Genomic DNA, 16209 nt, shown 5'->3' with positions numbered 1-16209 from the left:
TAAATTGGTACTTTTATAGATAAGGCATACAATTTGGAAAACGCTCCTTTGTTTTCTCTATCACTATTCTTTTTATAGTTTTCTTCCTATCTCTTTAAATGTCTCCCTTTCACTTCCTTCTCTGCTAGTCATTCCTTAAATGCTTGCTTTCCCCAGAATTCTCCTAATTCCACCCTATGTTTCTTTGTTGACTTCAGCTAGTTAAACTAGTTGCTTTCGCTATCATGTATATGCTTTTGGCTCTTAAGTTTTTCTTTCTGGTCTAAATCATTTGCCTACTACAAGATGTCTCACTTTTAGGTTTGTAACCTCAAATTTAACATGTGCAGAATAAAATTTATTCTCTTTCTGATACCCTCCTCCCACCGCCAAATTTATCTTCCTCTGTTCCTTATTGGACACCACCATCCAGTCACTTGTTCAGACTATCCTGTCTGTTACTTTTGACTCCTCTCTCTCTGTACCTTCTACTTTGAGTTGGTTTCCACATCAGCTTCCTACAAGTTTGTCTAGCCATTTCTCTCATGCTGCAGAACTTTATGATTTGTTTGGAAATTAAAACTACACGCTTGTTCTTGTCATGTGGCTTTCCCCACCTGGAATGATCTTCCCTTTTTTGCTGAATTTTTGCTGCTTCCTTAAGACTTGGTTTAGTCATTACTTGTTGCAGGAAGGTTAGGGTTGCACTGCTGTTCTCCGATAGCAGTCTCTTCTGTCATGTCTGTTACCCCATCGAGTTACAGTTCTTTTTGTGTATGATTATCTTGTCCTGTCAGACTGTGAGCTACTGAAAGCCAGGGAGAGAGAATTTATCTTTGACCATTAGATAATTCTCTCTTCCCCCAAAGCATGTTAGTTGTGCAGAGTAATTGCCAACATAATTAGTCAAGAACATGGTGTGGATTCAAGAGGAAAGTCATTTCTCACATGCTTTTTTTTTTTTTAATTACACATGGAGAAAATGTGATTCCTTTTGTAATTCTTAACAGTACTACTGGCATTATCACAGAGGACATTTAGTCAGTATTCTGTCTGTTAAACAAAAGGAAAATCACCTACTATTTCAGTTTCAGTTCTGCCTCATCTAGTTTCTTACCTCGGGAGACCAGGACACTGGAGTGCTGTGTGCTCCCGCCCGGGACCACCCCAGGTGCGCTGAAGGAAGGTCTGTGGCTCGCAGAGTCCAGTCATGCAGTCTGGTCCTAGAAGCAGACGTGAGCCCGGGTTGTGTCCTGATGGTGGTGGAGACAGAGGTGTCAGGACTTTGCTTTCCTGCCTGCAGCTCTAGTTTCTGTGTCACCCAGTGGATCCTTTCTTGTTTGCTTTGCCAGCTAAGCCAACGTCAGATGAAATGAGTACAGCATTATATTTCCTTATTTTAATTTTTGTGGAGTTTTTTTCCCCCTGTATGATGATTCCAAAAGGTTTTCAAATGCAGTCTTAACAGAATTACATTTTCTTAAAACCATATCTATTGTATATTTTATTTTTCAGGTTAACTCTGCTGAGTAATATTTTTTTTTTTCAGTTAAGTATGGTAGAATACAGTAAAATCTAGGTATAAATCTATAAAATGACTATTTGTAAGTAAACAGTACCTTTTTTTTTTTCTTTAAAATTGTGATAGTGGGGGAAAATATGTTAAGTATAGACTGATCGATCACGAGTTGACTCAGAAGAAAAGCTGGTTTTTTTTTTTTCCCTACAGACAGTATTTCAGAATAGTTTTGTGATAACAGACTTTTGTCTACGTTATGCCTTTTGCAGAGGCAAGTATTGCAATGCAGTGGAAAGACCATCTTTTAAAAAAAGAATTGGAGCTTTAATTCCAGTTAATGCCTTTGTTGTCCTCTTTTCCATGAAGTTTATGTGCCTGGGAATAAAAAACAAGTAGTGAAATCGAGAATGAGAAGAAAGATGGTATAGAATTACTTACGGAAAGAGTCATGTAATAAAATACTCCTCTAATGGATTAGAAACCTTTTAAAAGGAACACTTTCCTGAAGATAAGAGTGTTTTGTCCCCATTTTTCTTTGACTCCTGTCTAATTATTCAGCAGACCTTTTCGATGCTTCCTTTGTGCCATCTCCTAGGTTCCTTCCTTTCTGAGCTCTGGGTCATTGGAACACGCATTTGGGGTTTTCCATGTGCCGTCCCCCATAGGGAAACTTGCACTGTTCCATCTGCCTGTAATTGTCCTCGGTGTCTCCAGTTTCCTTATAGTTCTACTCGTTCTTCAGGAGGAGCCCTCAGCTCAGCTCCCATGTCCTTCATAAAACCTTTCACGTGAGCTAGGAGTGCTTTCTCTCTTCTCTCAACTTCTGTGGCCCTGTAGCCATGTGGTCCATTTGACATTAGATTGCTCTTGTCCTCCAGTATTGTCCAAATCTTGTTTTCAATTTCAATTTTTATTTATTTTCTAATTGGAGGAAAATTGCTTTACAATATTGTGCTGGTTTCTGCCGTACAGCGACGTGAATCAGTCATAATTATATACGGGACCCCTCCCTCTTGAGCCTCTCTAAATTTCAGTTTTTAAACCTTTGTCTCTTCAAGTGGTTAGTTACCTTTTGGACTCTATAGTTCTTACCACAATACCTTGTACCCAAGTTGAAGTGCAGGAGTGACACCCATATTACAGGCTTTATAAGTAGTGTATGTGTGTGTGAATGGTCAATGTAAATTTACATGTTAAGTGTTAGTTACTTGGGAGGGATGTGTGAGTACGACTGTAATATTACTAAGTCTTTTAATGGTATGAAGTAAGTGTCTTGTTCTGACATTAACTGAATGAGTAGTTTTTAATTTCAACCTTGAAGAGAATATATGTGATGCAGAGTCTTTTGCGTTTTGGATACTACAGAGCTAGAGGTCTTGAAGTAATGAATTTTTAAAATCTTCTAATAGAAAAACATGCTCTCTCTTTTCAACTTGATTACTGATAGCTTCTGCCAGGTCTAAAAAGAAAACATGAATTGTTTAAAGTGATTCAGTTGACATTGTCAGCTATTCATTGGAGAAATTATATGATTCTGGCATTTATTTACTATTTTGTGATGGACAGTTTTCTTATCATTTTGATTTGTGTAGTATATATCAACAGATACTAAATTTGTTTTATCAGTGAACCTTGGGTCCACATTCCTTAAGTGAAGGAGCGTTTTTTGTGAATGTCTGTTATATTCCAGACATACAACAATGAACAAAATATATGGACTTTATATTGATGTGACTCATTCTGGTGGGAAAGACAAATGTGTGTATAACTAAGTACAATAATTTGTTTTAGGTGCAATGATAGAAATATCATAAGGACCAGAATCCAGTAATCATAGCTATTCCCATTTAAAAATATGAGATTTAGTAAGCCCTAAGTATACCAGCAAATTCCTAATGTATTACACAGAAGAATTATAAACCAAGGTAATATAACTGCTGTGTAGAAGGTATAGATACTGTGATTTTTTTCCTTTAATAAAGCGCAAGACAAACCTAATACAGTTGGTTTCCACCAGAAGATCTAAGCGTTCTTCAACTTCAGTGACAGTGATTGTAACTTACTATTTTTGTTTTAGAGGATAGCTTTATCCCAGGTATCCAGTGCTATGGTGATGTTTAATAATAAACACTAATTGTTTAATTATTAGTAATTTAGTAATGGAGACATTAATAATTCCAGTTAGATTTAAATTATCATTGGGTAATATGGTTAGTTGAAAGTATAGCTTATTTTAAAAGGAGTCTTAGTTATCCAAACCCCCAGACTTAACAGAGCTGCATTAGGAAAGCGGATGTCATTACAAAACAGCAGTATTCAGTGCTGGACAACCACGTGGAATGTTGGCCCATGAAGCAGAATTCTCCCAGCACCCCAGAGTGCTCCTGCACCTGGTCCATGCTTCTGTCAGCTCAGCTGTGAGGCTTTCTGTGCAGTTGCTGAAGGCCTGTTGGCTCAGAATGGGTTAGAAATTATTCATAACACCTCACCATCAGAGGAGGAGGATTCTAGAGGCCAATATATCTCACACCTGTCCGCGGGGAGAACTAGGAGACTCTGATGAATTCACGTGTCTTGGGTGTCTCTAAAGAAGAAATGGTTAATTTAGGAGTATGCAAATTTTACTAAAATAAATGTGTGGGTGTAGTGTTTTTAAAGTGGCTTCTACATTCCAGGCATTTTTTGTTGTTGTTGTTGTTAGTACTCCTAACCCTGAGAGATTGGTAGAAGGACTTTTCTGTTCCCTGACTAAGGCTCAGAGAGCATTATTGAACAGATTGCCCCATGGGCCTGCCTGCACACCACTATAATACACAGCTTGGCACCCTTCTTGGTCATAAGTTTTCCTTCCAGCTATGCCCCAATTCAGTTTTTCCATAGTTCAGTTACCCACTTGAGATTTCCTATTTCTCCTACTGTATCGTAAGTCAGGTTCTGAATTCCGTATGCTACAGGAGGAGAATAGTGAATTACCTTCTCCTTTGTGTGTTAGAATTAAATTTAAAGAAAGTGATTGCTCAGACTTCCCAGTTGCTTGAGCCTCTCTATGCTATGCTTAGCCCCCTTTTTTCCTTTGGAAAAGAGAAAGTTGGGACCAGTTGAGAAGTGAGGAGTTTGTTGGACGGGATCGGAAGCTAGGATGAGGAAGAATTAAAGGGAAAAAATAGAAAATAGGTTTATTTTCTTATTCGAACTGTATAAAAATCTATCTTTAGTAAACTAGCAGTGCAGTGTTTTAATCATATCTGTTTAAGCTGTTTGGCCTCGCTAGCAGAATTCGATACGGATATTATCAGGTTCTTGATAGCTTTATGTTTGATGTCAACAAGTAGATACTTTACAGTATACTAGTACCCTCCGCTAATTAATTACAAGTAAAGTGAACTAGGCACTTCCTGAACAGGAGGTAAAAGGATCTAAGAGCTGGAAGAGCGACTAGAAACTCGCCTCTTACAACATGAAGGACTATGTTCAGGTACCTGCAGCTGAACTCGAAAAGCCTTATGAACTGACGTCGACGGGGGAGTCCCCCACACTTCTGTGCCTGAGTAGGTCCAATGCTTTCATTTTGCTTGTTCTTGTGATGTTGATAAGCACCGTATTCTCTTATCTAAAATAGCCGGTGGAGTTCTCTCTTTTGTGGTTACAATTACCACTCACTTTCACCTTCAGCATTATCATTTTCTAGAAACCCAAGTATATTGAAGCTTTTAAACCTCGGTTCGGCTGTCTCTCTTGATTGGTCGGTTTCCATGTACAGTAAGAGGTCAGGAAGTTGTTTTGTTTGGACTTCCTGGAGAAACGCGCTGTGGCCGTGTATTCCCTCCATGGCAGGGCACTCCTCGTCTCAGGCTCGTTTCTGCGGTCGTGTCCATTGGGCAAGGTTTGTGGAGAGCTCAAATGTTTAAAGGGGTTCAGAAAGCGTCCAGGCCTTGCGTTCTGCTGTTGTTGTTTAGCCGCTCAGTCGTGTCTGACTCTGTGACCCAGTGGGCTGCAGGTTAGCGTAACAGTCACCCTTGAAAGTCATCACGTCTGTTGGAGTCTCTGCTCCTCTGTGTGGACCAGCTGTGCCATACGGGATATGGGGCAAACGAGCCTCCCGTAGCTCCTTGGCCAAACAGAGCCGCTCCTGGCCCTCTCAGAGTTGCTGTGGGAGCGCGTGGATAATGCGGCCAAGTGCTTGGTATAGTGCTGCGCACAGCATGTCAGAAAAAAGCAGTCATCCCCTTGGACTCGGATCTTGTTATTGAAAGCTTGTTGTGAACCATGTAGAGAATTTGTTGGATGTTTAGATGATTAATTCTCAGCAAAGGTTTTCACACTGTCGGGAATACTGTCTCAAGGACCCTCACGCATCTCGGTTACTCTGATTGTAGTTCTTATCTTATTTGTTTTTGTTTAGTCACTCAGTCTTGTCCGACTCTTTTGCAACCCCGTGGGCTATAATTTGCCAAGTTCCTCTGTCCTCCACTTACATATAGCATTAGTAATAGTAACTACCAATCTGTTGGATGCTTACCAAATGTTACACGCTTAATAAGAACTTTATGTATAATTTTATTTCATTTTCCCAATAAATATGAAGAAGGTGTTACTACACTGATGAGGAAACAGGTAAGATAAGAGAAAATACTGTGCCTGCCTCACTGGACAGTAAAAGATACTGGGTTCACCTCAGATCTGTCTGACTCCAGAGCGTCTGCCCTTAACCCCCTATTGGGCATTTTGTCGTTTTTCTCATCTGTCTCTTCCAGTAGACCCTATGCTTCTTCAAAGTGAGAATTGGGTATTATGTGTATTCCGAAGTCCACATTTTTTGGAAGCTTTTTTAAAACTAAAAGCAGTGTATAATATCAGAAAGTGTCAATGTAAATGAGACTTAATACCTTATTAAGAATTATTAGCCCTTTGAACATTACATAATTTATCCTTCTAACAGGAAGGATATCCTTCTAACCCTAACAGGAAACTTGAAGCTTGGGGAGTTTTTCAGTTGCATTGCTAGTCTCTTTGCCGTAATAGCAATTTGAATTTTCTATATTTGGCTTTGCATTAGTGTAGCAAAGTATTCCTCCTAATCTTCTTATCAGGTTATAAGCTTCTTTCATCATTGCAATACCCAGCTCAGTGCCCTGTGTAAGTTAATCACTTGATACATATTTGATTTTAATTTATTTCTGTGTATTAATATTCATCTGAAGTATTTTTATATTAGATATAATTGACACAGGAATGTGACTTTCGCTTACTTTGCTTTTACCCTTGCTCTTCTTTCTAATAATCAGGCCTGTGTTTTGCTTTTGGGCTTTAAAAATAGTTCAGGTATTTTGGAGTTAGTCTGAAAAAAAAAATCCCCTAATGGACTCGGGAATTTTTTTCTCCTTTTGACGTAGAAAACATCCTGAACAGTAGGCAGCATTTTATATTATCTACATGTGGTGCCTAAATATATGCTGTTGAATTATTCACTATGTTTATGACAGTTTATGAACTCAAGGGCAGAGATCTTGGCTCTTATCCTTTCCTGTGTCTGTGGCATCTGATGTGTCCGGGAAGTAGTATGTGCACATAAACATCTGTGTGTTGATTGATTTGACCTCTGGAATCAGTGGTTCCGTGGAAAGAGCATGAGGTTTCAGAGTCAGGTGTTGGATTCTCACCTAGGCGTTGCTGCTGAGTAAATTACTTGGTTGGTTCTTCTACAGTTTCTTGTAAAGTGGTAGTGATAACAACATCTCACTAATTTGCTGGAAATTTTAAATAATGTATGTCCATTACTTTATCATCACCAAAATTGCTGTACATGTCTTAATTCTGTCTTGTTTTTATCAGCATAATGACTCCATTCTACTGCAAATCTGGACTCAGTCTTAACATGTTTTGGCATGTTGGGCACTCACTTGACATGTTACTGCTGCCTGCATGAATTATGTATGCTTCATGAGCAAAGTGAGACCCGGAGTTGTCTGTTGAATAACATTCCTCCATGAGATGGTAGACGTCTGCTTAGGTCTGAGCTCCCTTGGCTTCTGGCTGGTGTTCTCTCATGCCATCATTTGGTTTCTAAGCACATACACATGCACACTTAGCCACAGACACACATACCCCAGTTTCATAAATCATGGGAATGCTTGTATAGTGGCTCAAGACCAACATTCCCACTAAGTTATTAGTTTGTAGGACAAGAAAACGGATCCCTCCTCCTCCTCACAGAGTTCTTTCCAGTGAGATGATGTGCTCTCCCTCAAGGGCATGCGACCCCTTAAGTGAAAGAATTGGAGTGAACCTAGGTCTTCTCATCCAAATGCATGATGGAAAATGTACAGAGCAGTCTTTGAGGAGTTTTTGAAATTCCCGGACTTACCCTTGAGGTTCATTCTCTCTGTATTGCAGCTTCTTTATATAATTCATCATGTAGATAGAGGTGTTAACTGTTTTCACCAGCTATACTTCCTAGTGTAGCGAACTACCATTTTGAGACCATTGTAGCTGGAACTGAGTGGATTGGGCCAGGCAGAAGTGGGATTTGGGGGGAGGTAAGTAGGGGATGATGCAGAGAATAGTAGAAGATGAGATCAGAAAGGAAATGAGGTGGGGGTACCAATGTGTACACACACACACACACACACACACACACACACACACACACACCATGCTCCAGTACCAATGTACACACACACACACACACACACACACACACACACACACACCCCATGCTCCAGTACCAATGTACACACACACACACACACACACACACACACACACACACACACACACACACCATGCTCCAGTACCAATGTACACACACACACACACACACACACACACCATGCTCCAGAGCAGTTTGGGGGATGATGCACAGGGTACCAATTACATATATACTTTATAGGGTGAATTTGGTAGTCATACACACACACACACACACACACACACACACACACACACACACACACACACACACACACACACACACACACACACACACACACACACACACACACACACACACACCATGCTCCAGAGCAGTTTGGGTCGAAACTCTGGAATAATTTATTAGCATGTTCATTTTGGCCTGGTGTCTTTGGGGAGGGGAGGAGAAATTTGAGTTTTTCATTTCTTACTTAATAACTGAATTTGCATACCCATTTCTGTTTCTGGCTGTTTGAACTTTTCCTCTTTATTTTTAATAACCCATAAATACTCAGAACTTGAACTTTTAGATCAGTTTACAATATGATTAATTGCCGTACTTTGTGATTTTGTTCTTTTTTGAACAGGAGTGTGTTGCTGCTGTTCTGCTCTGCGTCCTCGCTACAAACGCCTGGTGGACAACATATTCCCTGAAGATCCAAAAGTAATTTGATCTACATCTACTGATCCTTCTATTTGCTGACCCATCCTTCCCCCCTGCTGATCTCCCTAAGGTTTCCCTAATTTCATTTCTCTACTTTTACTCCCAAATCTCATCATGTACACTACTATTTTTATACTTCTCTTTTTTTTAACCTTTAAATTATCCATGCTTGCTTGCCTGGTTTTCAGATTCTTTTCTTAGATTAGGCATGTATTCAGAATGATGGATAGGTGATGTTCTTAAGTATGTACAGTTCCTAGATTTATGAACTAGTCTCAGATTATTTACAAAATGCCAAGAACACAGCTGTGAATACAGACACAGTCTTCTGCTCCCACCAAGCTCATAGACAAGTAAATTGGCAACTGCAATATTAGTGAAAGAATGCTGTGATAGAGAAGTGAAGTACAGCGTACTGCTGGAGTAGGTGGGAATGATACCCGATTTGGACTTGGAAGAAGGAATACCTGAAGGAATGAAATCCAGGCTAAGAGCCAGAGAATAAATAGGGTTGGCCACACAGTTTTCAGAAGATAATTGAAAAGTAAAGGGAGAATATTCCAGGCAGCGTTTGTTCTCTTTTTACTTAAGTGCTTTTTAATTTTTTATAAAAATTACTTTTTTATGGAAGACTGCTGGCTTCAAAGCAGCTGTGTTTGATTGATTTTATTTAACACTGTCTTTCTAAGACTCCTTTAATCTAGTGTTAAATAGATAGGAACAAAAAAATGTTACATGGGTTTGAGTTCCAGAGGTTGCTTTATTTTAAACGGTAGCCAACTGTAGAAACTTTTCGGTTATCTTAACATTAATTTATGAGCTATATCTTGTTTTTAATTAAATCGGATTTAAGGAACTGTATAAAGGCTAATCTGTTTAACTGAGGCTAATCAGTTAAATATATTGGCTACCAGATATCCTGGATAATTCATAACATATAAGTAACTCTGAGATATGGTACCTGGCTTAAGCTTTCCATCCATTGATATAAAGTGGAAGCATACTAAATATTAAATCACAGTGCATAAATCAGAAAGTAAAATGTTAGGTAAAACAGGGGTAAAGTTTCTGCCTTTAAATCAGGAAGGTATCACTCACTCTGAGTTGGCAATCTCTGCGAAGATTCACAGAAGAAATAAACTTGGAAGGATATATACCATCTGGAGAAGCAGAGATTAGTTTCTTTGTACCTAAGAGAAAAGGTGTGATAAAGTAAGAGGTAACATTTGGGACAAGGGCCTTCAAGTGGAGGTTCTTGTAACCTAATCGTAGTATAGTGAGTGGTAATAGTGCACAATTCCTGAATTCCTGATTGGAAATTTCAAAAGTATCATTTAATAGACTGCATATTCAGATCACTTCTTTAAGGAATCTGAAACATGCAGCTAATGAAGATAAGGTGGAGGCAAGATTATGGAGGAATGTGTAACAGATAAGAAATCTACTTATCTTACTGGCAGTGAGGGAGCTTTGAACACTTTTGATATGGGAGTGGTGGCAGGTCAATTGGAGAATGGTTACAGAAAGAATCTTTATTTGTGCCAAACATTTAGAAAAAATCTACTTGAAGAGAAATCTGTAAAATAAGATGTAAGAAAAAGAAAAGATTTACATGAACCTTGCATACATATGGCAACCATGAACCCAGCTGACAACATTTCTTATCTTTAATTTGTTAAACAAAAATATCTCCTATGTCCAAAATGCACCCAGCAGTAGGTGCCCAAAGTGCAGATGTCTGCCTGCCATAGTCCCTGCCTTCAAAGGGTGCTGTAATGAGGAGAGCAAATAACTGAACCTTTTCTGATAAGTACTACAGTATACTGTATAATTCAGCTGTGTTTTTGTTTTTTTTTATTTTACTATATAAAGGAAGGTGTTAGAATAATCCGTTGCTTGTGAAGGTGTATGCTTTCCTAAATGGGGCAGTGCTTTAACTTTCTGAAAGCTCTACGTATCCAGAATGGTGATTAGCACTCAAGAGACTCTCTCAGGCAGGCTCAGGGTAAATATGGATTAATTTCCAATCCATAAAGGGGGGATGAGGAGCAAGCAGCACTTAGAAATACAAACACTAAGCATGGAAATACAGGCATAAGTAGAACCTATTTCTCTCGTTGTTGTTTTTATTTTTAGGATGGTCTTGTTAAAGCCGACATGGAGAAATTGACATTTTATGCTGTATCTGCTCCAGAGAAACTGGATCGAATTGGTTCTTACCTGGCAGAAAGGTTGAGCAGGGATGTTGTCAGACATCGTACTGGGTAAGGAAACTAATGTAGTATCTTTGGAAAATTCTTCCTAGGCTAAATCATCCTATAAATTATTTTGCCATCTAGGCAGGCAAAGATAATGGATGGAGAATAAAGTGTTGTAATGTATGAGGATATGTATTATACCAAATAGATGCTGTGGCTTTTATTACTTTGCTCGTGGTCAGGTTTAAGAATAAACTCATGTTAGTTAACAGAGTTGTTTGTTTAAGCATCCACTGATTTTTAAACTTCCCTAATGGGAATAGTAGAAATTGATTCCCTTAAAGGTTTGTCAGTGCAGTACTGTAATTTAAAAATCAGTTTCAAAATTGAAAACTTATCAAAAATTGTGTTAGCAAACTAATTTTTAGCCCAGCTCCAGTTTTGCCTGTCAGACGAATAATAAAAGAAAGCTACGTTTAGGCTTAGATATTATAATAGATTCAGAATACGTAAATTCTGAACAAGCGTGCTGATGTGAACTATGCTAGCTATACATCGACCTTTAAATAAAGGACTACCATCTTAATCCATTCTCTGTGCTTGAACAGTAATTACTTTGCAATTTGGTATAGAAATACTTTTCCATATTATCATTTTGTGATCCTAGTTTCTTAGTGTATTCCATTTTCCACATGATATGCTGGCTTTCTCTACTTTTACACTGTTACCATTTAGAGCATTTGCTACAATTGTGAGTCTTGATACAAATAGTTCTTATGGTCATTTGTTAAGCAAAGTTATCTAAATCCTGAGTTTTAACTTTTAGTAGAAGCTTTAAAGTCTGATGAATTGGAAGGTAAAATCTATACCTTTCCTTATAATATTGCTGATACTGCTTTATATACTCATATTTACAAATACAAATAGAGTGTGTGAGAAGTTTAAGCTCATTTCTTACAATAACTGTTTTGGGTCAGATGCAGAGAAATATGGTTAAAAAGCTGGAAAATGGAGAATATTTGTGTTTATAAAAACATTCACAGGAAGTTAACGTGGAAGCAGCTTTGGGAGAGGTTTTGCTGAGGAGAAGGGTGGAGGAGTACAGTCTGGTCTCTGAGTCCTCCCACCTGAAGGTCATTTTAGGACCCCAACATCCTTAGTGTTGTGAGAAGATTAGGCTCTCACGCAGATGCTGCTAAATTAGCCTTTCTGTGTTCTATGCATTTAAATAAATTTACTCTAATTATTCCTGTGAGTGCGCTGAGGAGAATCTGGAGAGCTAGAGATGCTTTGATATTATTTTTCTCTTATGTTTAGGTATGTTTTAATTGCTATGGAGGCATTAGACCAACTTCTTATGGCCTGCCATTCTCAAAGCATCAAGCCGTTTGTAGAAAGCTTTCTTCATATGGTAGCAAAACTGCTGGAATCAGGGGAACCAAAGCTTCAAGTTCTCGGAACAAATTCTGTAAGTAAACGATTCTAATTTTAAGAGTAATTAGTGTAACTTGGATTAAGTCTTCTTCGAGTGTCCTTATCTGGTAAAGGCAGATACTCTGGTCAGGGTATTTGGGCAATCAGTAGAGTTGTAGATTAGAACATTTTGTCTCAAAGTTTTATTGTTGTTCTGTGTGAAATCCAGGACATTAACGAATCATAAGAAGTGGTAGAAACTCACTTGGCCATAAGTGGAAGGTGTCCATGTCCCCTCACAACCTCCTCCTGCCCCTACCCCTGGCCTTCTAACACTGCTTCTAAACTGTTTCTGCTAACGACATTCATTTTCTTTTATCTGGAACTGTAGCTGATGGAAACGTGTGTAGTTGGGGAAGGCATATCTAATGAAGAAAATAAAATACAGTGATAACCTTTCTCCTCATCTTTAGTTTCATTGTATTGCCTTCAGCCTCAGTCTCTCAGTTCCAGCTTCATCTCTGAGGAAGCTTTCAGGCATTCAACCAATCGGCATGTTCCCATCCAGATTCTAAGCAACAAAAGAGTCATCTGTTACCTGCTGTTCCTTGCAGACAGCTGTTTGACGGTTAGGAACTGTGGGTGCTGACTGACAGCACGGCCTCTAGGGCTTGAGCGCCTTGCTCTGAATCAGGCCCACAGCACTTCCTGGCTGTGTGTCTTGGGCAGGTTACTTAGCCGCTCCCTGCCTCAGTTTCTCACCTGTGAAGCGAGGATGACACTAGTGCCAGTCTTACAGGGTTGTTGAGTGGCGTGAGCTAATGTAAAGCTCTTACAGCATGTAAGTGTATGGCCCAGTTATTATTGTTGGTAGTAATAACAGTATTCTCCTTTTTTTCACCAAGATTATGTAAATAAAATCCTCATTTGAAAACCTTTAATATGATTTTGTCCGTTAGTTCCAGAGGGAAAATATTGGGTATTTCCAAATACAATTAGGTGGTGTGACAGCCTCCATTTCAGTCAGTGTAGCTACTTAGGCTTCTCCTACTTCCTTTGCAGTTAGGTGAGGAAAGTCTAGGAGAATTTTTTTTTAATTTATTGAAGTATAATTGGTTTACAACATTGTGTTAATTTCTGCTGCACAGCAGACTGACTCAGTTATATATACATGTATACTTTTTCATTTTCTCCTCCGTTACAGTAGGTCACAGGACACTGAATGTAGTTCCCCGTACTGCCGTACAGTAGGACCTGCTCATTCATCCATCCTGTATATTTAGGGGAAATGTGTTAATGGCTGTGGGGCAAGGGAGTTTTAGTGTAAATCTCCAGAAGTTTCTTTACTGGAAGTCAGCCATGCCATTAGAATTCCTTTAATGACTTATTTGAGAAAAAGACAAACATCTCCAGGTACCTACTTTTGATTTGAGTGGATTGTATTCAGTGAAATGCTATATTATCTTGACCAACATTATTTATGCAGTATTTCCTGGAAGTCTGATTTCAACTTCTTTGGGGTGCTAAGCCGTCAGGCGTGACTGATTCAGTCCTTTGTGTTTATCAGCCGTCTTTGTGCACTTTTTTGGTTGTGCTGGGTTTCTGTTGCTGCCTGGGGCTTCTCTGCTTGCTGAAGTGGGGACTTCTAGCTGCTCTGCGGGCTTCTTGCTGTGGCTTCTCACCGCGGGGCACAGACTCTGGAGTGCGCAGGCTCAGTAGTTGGGTGCACGGACTTAGTTGCCCTGCTGCAAGTGGAATCTTCCCAGACCCGGGATGGAACCCAGGTGTGGTATTTGTGGCCTTTTTCTAGATCATCTGAGTCATATGAAATTATTTAAAACAGATAACTTGGCTCTGGCTGAATTAATTTAAAATACTTTTAGTATCATAATTTTATTTTTTCAAGTTTATGCGTACTTTAGTTTTGTTCCCAGGACATCTTTAGGTTATTTTAGAAGCAATAAGCCACCAAATAAATGAGAGAGCAAATAAGAAAAAAAGGATGCATATTAAGGGATCATATGGTTGGGTTTGTGACTCATGTAGGATACTTAAATTTCCTAAACATATGCATATCTCTCTCTTTCTTTTTTTTAAATCTTTTAAAAAGAGTAGAATAAATTTTACTGTCTGAGTCTTTTTCTTCTCTACTGTGTTGGTGATGTTTTCTTCATCTTAGGGCCCTTTTTCTTGTCCCATCTTGTTTGTATAAATATTCATTCATGTGTTATACAACAGCTGTCAAGATTTCCTACTTATGATTTAAGAAATAGAACTCCCTGAAGGTTTGGGCCTGAGTGCAGTTATCACGAAAATATTGCCAGCATCCGGGAAATGCAGAAGAGTGTCAGAGCAAGCACTCACTCACTCCAAAGAAACTACGTCAGAAAGTTATAGTTAACACTTACAATGCTATATTCTTGATTTTGTGAAGTTTGTTATTAAAAAATTCCTTTCGTATATATGTGACATTTATGATATTTCATATTTCATTTGCTTTTTTATTTGGATATTTCTTGTCAATGTAACAAATAATGAATGAAAATAAATGTATTTTTTCTACACTTTGAAAAAGGTGATAATACACTTTATTGTTATTCTTTTTAGTTTGTCAAATTTGCAAATATTGAAGAAGACACACCATCGTATCATAGACGTTACGATTTTTTTGTATCTCGCTTCAGTGCCATGTGTCACTCCTATCATAGTGATCCAGAAACACGAACAGAGTATGTATTGTTTTATAATTTATAGTCATGGAGTAATTTATTCAATATTGTGTTTGTATCTTACATAATGATTACCAAAGAAGATGGGAAATGTATGCTTTATTCCTAAAATGCAGTTTTTCATTGCTGTTGGAAGAACTGACTGAAGAAGCAAAATTGAGAGTGGTTTCCTAACTGGATCAGAATAAAATGCAGTCTCCACTGTAGCCCAGAACGCCCCTTTAATGCTCCCCTCATCGATGTTAGATCCTGTCATCCTGTCATTTCTTCCCCCTTCCACACTGATCCAGCGCGTAGGTCTCCTCGCTTGTGTGAGCACCTCAGGGGCAGTTCCCCCCGGGGCCTTTGGACTGAGTGGCCTCCTGGCTTAGAACAGCTCCCCAGATACCTGCCTTATGGCATCTTCCCTCACTTTGTTCAGATTTCTGCTCAGGTGTCATTTTACCATGAGAATCCTCCCTTGGCCACCTTTTATTTATTAAATATCAATGCCTCCATTCCACCCCCAGTCAAGCTTTATTTTCTTCTCATATCTCATTCCCTGGTGGCTCAGATGGTAAAGAATCTTCCTGCAGTGCAGGAGACCTGGGTTCAATCCCTAGGCCAGGAAAATCCTCTGGAAAAGGAAATGGCTACCCACTCAAGTATTCTTTCCTGGAGAATTCCGTGGTCAGAGGAGCCCCGCAGGCTACAGTCCATGGGGTCACAAAGAGTTGGACACAGCTGAGCGACTAGCACTTTCTCTTTCACTTTTCATGGAATATGTTCATGGCTTTGTTTTATTATTAGAAATCCCCCCCCCCCTTTTTTTTTTAAGCAATACACTGTCAAATAAAATTAGAGGTCATGGCCAGTAGGAAATGCGACTGTTACTTTAAGATTTTCTTAAAATACTTGGCTAACTTTGTAGTAAAGTTAGTCTTATCACTTTGTGATTGCAGAAGAATCTCTCAAGACTTTGTTTTAAGAGAACTGCATGAACAGATCCAGCTTTGTACGAGAGGCAGAATGTCTTGT

General features: G+C 38.9%; 1 protein-coding gene across 2 annotated transcripts in view; it reads left to right on the top strand.

The window, feature by feature from the left end:
• EFR3A (EFR3 homolog A) overlaps nt 1–16209 on the top strand; it is a 78203-nt gene that overhangs the window by 18566 nt on the left and 43428 nt on the right. The window contains exons 2-5 of one of the 2 annotated variants that reach the window (XM_061123180.1): nt 8776–8852; nt 10989–11116; nt 12368–12518; nt 15071–15192. In XM_061123180.1, the coding sequence (XP_060979163.1) occupies nt 8776–8852; nt 10989–11116; nt 12368–12518; nt 15071–15192 (478 nt within the window). Of the gene's footprint in view, nt 1–8775; nt 8923–10988; nt 11117–12367; nt 12519–15070; nt 15193–16209 lie in introns of those variants that run through there. The other variant, XM_061123181.1, reaches the window with a different exon arrangement.

This window comes from Dama dama, chromosome 21 (assembly GCF_033118175.1).
Source record: "Dama dama isolate Ldn47 chromosome 21, ASM3311817v1, whole genome shotgun sequence".
In the NCBI taxonomy this organism is placed as follows: Eukaryota; Metazoa; Chordata; class Mammalia; order Artiodactyla; family Cervidae; genus Dama; species Dama dama.
This window is presented reverse-complemented; position numbering and strand designations above follow the sequence as displayed.